Genomic DNA, 7500 nt, shown 5'->3' on the forward strand with positions numbered 1-7500 from the left:
CAAAAAATCAATGTTAGAAAATTTTCGCTCGAACGTCCTTAAGCACTTGGAAATGCAGCTATTCCTCCCACGTTTTTTGAAGATCTGGGCCCGGTTGTTCAAAAGCCGATTAACGCTAATCCCAGATTACAAGTTAACCAAGGAGTTTATTTCTCTACCCCCAAACGCTGTTCAACGCTGATATTCGGCAAAACTTTACATTAGAAGAAGTCAATCTGGAAAAACAAAAATAAGCAAAGAAACTTTCAACAAAAGGTTGAAAACATGAAAGAAAAGTTTACGCTAATCCTGGATTAGGTTAATCGGCTTTCGAACAACCGGGCCCTGGAGTGTTGATCCGGTCAGGGTTCGAATTCTAACCAAACCGGCTGATCCTTACCAGTGACCCTTTAAGTGTGAAGTAACGCGTCTGAGGGCACTTACCTGGTCTCTGGACGCTTACCCTTCCAATCAAGATTACTACAAAGGATAGACCACAACATCGTACTCTTTGCAAAAATCGTTTGGGTTTTTTAAACGTTCCACAGGCTTAGGAACATGGAAAGGTTGTGCGACATTATCTCCCTTGTTCTGAAAGAACAGACAGTCCTACCATTTGCAGATGTCATTACAAAGGTAATACTTTCTGCTCAGGTATTTGCAGTGACTGGACCCGCCGGCATTTGAAACCAAATCCTGGCTTTTGCCTGGCTTGATACGTTATGAATAATTCGTGATCATCATGACACGTGTACTTACCACTGCATCTGAACTTGATTGGCGACCAATCCCCCATGACGCATTGCCTCTTTGGAATGCCCTGCATAATGTATCCAGGGTTACAGCTATAGTAAATATTCTCTTCGTGTTCATAGCGTAACTTCTCGGTTCCTCGGGTCTGATACGCGTACACGGGTACTTGAGGAGCCTTGCCACACCAGTGAGCTGTTTGCAAGATTAAAGTTCAATATACACTCAGTAATATCCACCTCAAATTCCCCGTAGAAACATTCAGAGAAATACGAAAAGCCTGTTTGAAAACAACAAAATCTTTAAAACATTTGCATAATTTGAAGGAACTACTTTTCTGAGCAGACTAATGGTTATAAGTTGGTATTCCGGGAAATGCAGAATTTTCCAATTTGGAGAAAAAACGTTCTTGAGTAGAGAATGAGCAATCTGTAAATAAAATCGTTTAGCCATTGATCAAGCATGAAAATGTTTATTTCTGTGCACGATACTTTACCAAGACAAATTGGTTGCTCGCCACTCCACAACCCATTCCTCAAACAAGTTCTCTGTGATGATCCAACCAATCTGTATCCAGTTCTGCAGGTGAAGGACACGTTATGGGGATGAGATGTCTTAGATCCGAACATCCAGCCATTTTCCGGTGGAGAGAGCAGACCGCAATCAACTCCTGAAAAAAAAAATGCGAAATTTAGGCCAGTGAGAATATATCTAGTTTACAGTGCGAAGGGAAACAACAGTGATGCTGCCGTCTGATACAGAAAAGGCTAAGGAGGAATGTACGGTGGCCCGTAAGTGACATGGCATTTCGTGATCAGTTTTCCTGCTTTCAATTTTCAAACTTGAAATTTTGCGTTTACAAACTCGAAATTTTGTGTTTACAAACTCGGAATTTTGAGTTTTGAAACTCGAGATTTTGCCTTTACAAACTCGAAATTTTGCTTTCACAAACTCGAGTTTGGAAACTGGTCAGTGTAAAATGCAGACTGAAGACTAGGGCTAAAATGCAGATTAATGTTATAATTTAATTGTTGTGAAAGCCCAACCTATAGAAGTGCTAACAGTTAAGCCAAAATATTGTTTGTGCTTCAGTAATTAGGCCTAACTGCTAGCAATTCTGAAGGGTTTGGGCTTTTTCAACAGTTAAGTTATAACAATAACCTGCATTTTCCCTCTAGTGTACAGTCTTCATTTTACACTGACCAGTTTCCAAACTCGAACTTTCGAGTTTGTAAACGCAAAATTTCGAGTTTCTCAACTCCACATTTTGAGTTTGTGAACACAAAACTTCGGCTTTATGAACACAAAAGTTCGAGTTTCGAAACTCAAAATTTCAAGTTTGAAAATTTGAAGCAGGAAAACTGATCACGAAATGCCATGTCCCTAACGGGTCACCCTAGGAATGAAATTAATGAAGCAAGCTTCAGTATTTTATTTTCGTTAATACTCATCTTAGTCATTAAGAAACAGCGTGGCATCCTCAAAGACAATTGCAATAATGCTCTTTGCTGCCCATACCGTCTGCAAATTTGAATTTCATGATTGGTCACCTGGGTGAAAACTTCATGTGATACTCTAGTTAAAGGATATAATTTAAGTCAACGACTTAAATTTTCAGTACCGCGACATCGTACGTCTCCAGTTGTCCACCTTCCGTCTGCTTGACACGTCCGAGACGAAATTCCCTGAATAAAAAATCCTTCCTCACAACTGAAGGTAACGATGTTGGGATATGTTGTAGAATTTCCATGATGGATAGCATATTTTGGAACAGTTATCGGCCCACAATCAACCGCTGTGGAGAGAAAACCCAAAGGTTATTTTTAAATGCAGTTTTTATAGGTCGCTTGATCGACGCTGTCGCCAACCTTTGGGGTAATTTTCCAGTTTACATAAATGCCTAGCGTAGATAGCATTCTCTTCTAAAAATGAAAGTAGGGTTTGACATTGACAAAGCTTAAGAAAGAAGGTAAAGGATGTAAGGTCCGTCCGTTTGTAATCGTCTAAATACCAATAGCATAATCACTTAGATGAGATTCGTTGCAAATCATCAAGAACGAGCTACTTTAAAATTATGGAAGCTATGCCTTTTCGTCTCTTTTGTTCCACCTCAACTCTTTAAAAGTCTTAAGCAGAGCACACAGTTGATTTACCTTCGCAATAACTTGAAATTTTGCCCCAACGTCCATTTGCTTTACATTGTATTTCGGATGGGCCGCGAAGCAGGAATCCCTCATCACAACTGAGATGCATAACTCTTGGAAACACCGTATTTTCACCAGTGATTGTGCCATTCCTCAAAGGCTGAGGGAGACCACAATCAACAGCTACAAACGGCAACAGGGGAGAAAAGTGTGACAGTGAGTTACACACCTATACTAAACAAAAGAGGCCCACGGTACCTAATTAACTACATGGCTATATTAATTTTCTGCATAATAAAGACAAAGTGGAATACAAAGCAGGCAAGAGGGCTGTCTTAAACTCTCATTCGAAACGATCGCAAGGTCTATCATTAAGTGATACAAAGGAATAAGCATTCTGCAATGGACCTTGTTTTTGATACATGAACAGACTGTTATTTTAGAACAGTTCTATTATGGGGAACAATTTTTCTAACGGCCAGATTCTCCAGAACCATGTAAGACAATGGTAATAAATTAATTACACAAATATGAAAACTTAATTAAAGAAATGTAATCATAATTATGCAGTTTACATCGCCCCATTAGCAGAACCAGAGGGACGTTAACCGAATTATCGAACAAGGTGTTTGCTTGTTGCTCAAAAGAGGATTACACTTACAGTTACGATGGGAACAAAAACATCTTAAAAAATTTAAGAAGGATTTGTTTGTATTTGGAGCGGGGTCACAAATGATGAAGATATCGTGCGACGGGACGTGCAGCAGACTCATTTAAGAGCACCACCATGGCAACATAAATAGTGCTGTAGCGTCTAGTACGTCTAAAACCAAATTGGAAGTTTACGTACCAGGCTACGTTTTGACTACATTATTGCGTGGTGCAGATCTCTGCAATACCTAGTATATCGTTTGCGAAGGGTCTCAGTTGCAGCAGGAGAAAGTGTTTAGGAAAACTGGACAACGTAACCTCTGTTCGTTGTTCTGCTCTAAACAAAAGCGACTGACATGGTCTGAGCGGTGTCAGTTAGACTTCAGGGGACACCACTACAAAGTATGAGCTGGAACGACTTAGCTACCACAGGCATTGCAGAATCTCCACTCACTTTCGAAGAGGCTGTACCCGAATTATAAGAAAGACGAGCAGGAGAGAGCTACTCTCGTGAAGGTGAAGTCTGGTTTATACACGAAATAAAAAGGTCATCCCCTCTAGAAAGATCCGCTGTTTCCCTGGAGACTTTTTCGGCCTTTTCGACTTAATTTGAGCGATTTTTTGTTGACCGGAACAAACTACCTGAAACCACGCCAAGGAACATGTGAAACAAAACAATGCTTAAACCTTCACAAAAAGTCGACGAGTTGCTCCAAGATCCATTGGCTTGGCAGTGTATTTCTGATGGGCCACGAAGAATGAAGCCCTCATCACAGCTTAGATGCATCAAATTGGGATACACTGTGCTTCCACCTGATGTGCTTCCATTCTTTAACAGCTGAGGTGGTCCGCAGTCAGCCGCTGAAACGTAATTTAAGTTTAACTAAAAGAGGCTTCTGAAATGAAAGTACATGTATTTTTAAAAAAGTCGAAATCATTGTCGTACTCTGGGTATCATCTCGTCTTTACCCTACACAGGTAAAAACACAACAGCAAAAGACAAATCGGTTTCCGCTGGAAGACTTCAGCTAATCAATGTCTCAGAGCCACATCACATTCAGAAGTTCCCGATGTTTCACTGTTTATTTCTCCTTTTTCCCTTCCACTTCCGATACTCCGCTACTCCCCTTTCGTTATCTTCCATGCTGGATTACTCTGGGTAACGTAAAATAAAGCAGTATCTAAAGAGCCTTAAGAAGTAATGCCTAAGGTACGTAAGACCCAAGAAACTAACGTGACCACCCAATACAGAAGTGATCACGATGCTGCTTGAATCAAACAAATCGCTGATATAGGTCTAAGATCATTTGAAAGCATACTTTACAGTTTCGGGTTAACAAAGATAAATACCATTTCCCCCTAAAGACAGAAAAGCCTTGAAAAAGCAGTGTACTATGGATTTAGTACTCGAGTGGAAATATTACAAAAGAAATTTTCACTTTGAAAGGAATACTGTTCTCAGTCTGTTGAATACTACTTGCAAGATCATCAATGGTTTTAATTTGAAAGAGATGACAATAATCTCAAAACCGATACTGAGTAAAAATGGGTTAACGTAACTCAATACAGGTTTCCGAAGAAAACTATCCAGGAAGCAGCACTTTCTGAAGACCGTCCTTCCGAGCGGCTCTTCCAAGAATTAGATAGCCGTATATAATATACCGCGGATATTTGCAGTAACTTCATAAAAAGCAAAGCGTTGGCTTGTACAGGCATAATTCCGGCACTCGTTAACAGTGATGGGTAGACTCTTTACTTTCAATTTTACATTATGTCGCAAAACGAAAGCAACATATAACAAACCATGATTGAAGGGAAAAGAAACAAGAAAAAATGAATGATCAATCTTGCAAACCTCTGGTAATCAACCCCAGATAATGCAGAGATAAATTACGAGAATACATATTTTCTGGAGATCTTCACTGATGTATAAAACAAGCAAAACTATAAGGCTTTAACCTTAGAAGTAAGTGATTCATGAACAAGATGTAAACAGGAAAACCTTAAATCAAAAGAGATGCATGTCCTTTATGGAAGAGTTAACTTGAGTTTAGAATTTAGAGGGCATTTTGGGTAACTTGCTGAGCTTTGTCGTTGCTATTTTACAAAACCAAAATTTCAAAAAATTCACCCAAAAATTTCTTGCAAACAAAGTCGACTTGTGGGGAAAATGTATCATTAGAAATTATAATGAATATTAACCAATTCCTAAAGGTTTTGCGGGTGAAATTTTAATGAGCAAACAAAAAATGTAACCACACGCGGGTGCGGTAGAATGGATGAACTTTGACAGCGCTTTCCATTTTTAACTTTGAGCTTGCCAATGCAATGCCTGAGTTGACATCTTTCTTATGGACGATCATCTGGGATCAGAATGAAACCGTATGGTCTTCGGACACATTGTGAAGCGACCAGATGATCTATACAAGACCGCTCTCTAAGCGGCTAAATTGCGTAACCAGAAAATACGTGTGTGTTATTACTGTTCCCTTTGTTTTATTAATTGTTTGAACTGAATATACTGAGGAAAAAAAACAATCTTCAAACGATACCTGCACAAAATGTCTGATAGCCACCCCAGGTTCCATTTTTCTGACAATACCTGACACTTGAACCCCTTAGATTAAACCCTTCATCACAATCAAACAAAATCTTGTTTGGAAAAACCGTCAGCTCCCCAACGTAAGAGCCGTTTTGGGGAATAGGCAGGGGTCCACAGTCTCTAGCTAGAAAAGTAAGAAAACACAGCGAGGTTATACACAATCAATTATTGCCCAATTTAAATGCAAGTTACAAAAGTGCGTTTGAAATATACGAAAATCGCTCTATATCTAAGGATACGTCTTTATTTTCTCAATTTTACCATTAAAAAATTAATAATTTTCCGGAAAGGTTGATTACTCCTTGGCGTCCTTGAATGACGGGAAAAAAGGTAGTCGATAAATGTTAAAAATTAAAGGCTGTCCAGCACAAAAGAAAGTGTGTAAGTAAATAGAAATAACATGCATTCCCGGTAAGACTTGAACCCCCTTAGAGAATCCAAGGAAAACGAATCCGGGACAAAGGCAAATGGGGAACATGCGAGAGTCACCGGAAGAGGAGCAGTATCTGTGCGGACAAAGGTCGAGAGCGAAAGCCGAGGGATAAATATCACATGAGAAATAACAAGATGTGCAAAAAATATACTACAGCATATTTTCACACAATCAGTCTTGTTTCCTTTCATGCAATAACCAATAAATAAAAATATATTTTCATATGGTTGATATCTTTTTTGCGCACGGCGGTCCCTTGGGAAACTGTATTGCAAGGTCGTTAGCGCCTATTTACACGTTGGAGTTTCTATTGTTTATGCAAGGGTTTTTAAGGTTGGTTGTTCGCGCCACTTTCCATTCACGCTAGCGACCCAGAACTTCGGTCTTTTCTTGTAGAGATTTACTATGGAGAACAGCGACAGTTGCTCCTCGTATGCGTGCCACTCGCCCCTCCCACCCTATTTATTTGTCCTTAATTTTCTGATACTGCTTTGTCTCCGTTTCAGGCCGTAGAGAGTCTAACTTCGATCAGAGCATGTGCTTCCGGTGCCACAGACTCGGCCACTGGGCAAGGGATTGCTGTTATGTATGGCTCAGCCAAGGTGGTGGCGGATCCAATAATGCCAGCATGGCCGACGTGCCTTGATTTACCTACAAATGCCACACCGGATAAAATCCAGGACAGTGAGTCCTCTTTTGAAGGTTACGAAGACTTAGTTCAGGTACTGCGGGATAATGACGCGTGCGAATTTGACGATAGTAGCAAGTTTGAGGTACAGGTTAAAGGAAATTTGCGTAAGAATTTGCACTTCTGGAGGGGCATCGGTGCATCTCCTTTCATTTTGAGCGTCATAGAAGAGGGTTATAAGTTACCTTTCTTTGCTTTTCCGAAACCCGCAGCTTTTAAGAACAATAGATCAGCGCTAGAGCATGCAGAATTT

The 7500-nt window shown here is 40.0% G+C and overlaps 1 protein-coding gene across 3 annotated transcripts in view; it reads right to left on the reverse strand.

Moving 5' to 3' along the window:
* Positions 1 to 7500, reverse strand: part of LOC137993176 (sushi, von Willebrand factor type A, EGF and pentraxin domain-containing protein 1-like) — a 109172-nt gene that overhangs the window by 22617 nt on the left and 79055 nt on the right. For all 3 annotated transcript variants that reach the window (XM_068838876.1, XM_068838875.1, XM_068838874.1), the window contains 6 exons: positions 6077 to 6250; positions 4212 to 4385; positions 2883 to 3056; positions 2351 to 2524; positions 1226 to 1399; positions 739 to 924 (listed from right to left, as the gene is read on the reverse strand). In XM_068838876.1, the coding sequence (XP_068694977.1) occupies positions 739 to 924; positions 1226 to 1399; positions 2351 to 2524; positions 2883 to 3056; positions 4212 to 4385; positions 6077 to 6250 (1056 nt within the window). The remainder of the gene's footprint in view (positions 1 to 738; positions 925 to 1225; positions 1400 to 2350; positions 2525 to 2882; positions 3057 to 4211; positions 4386 to 6076; positions 6251 to 7500) is intronic.

Source organism: Montipora foliosa, chromosome 2 (assembly GCF_036669935.1).
Source record: "Montipora foliosa isolate CH-2021 chromosome 2, ASM3666993v2, whole genome shotgun sequence".
Taxonomy (NCBI): domain Eukaryota; kingdom Metazoa; phylum Cnidaria; class Anthozoa; order Scleractinia; family Acroporidae; genus Montipora; species Montipora foliosa.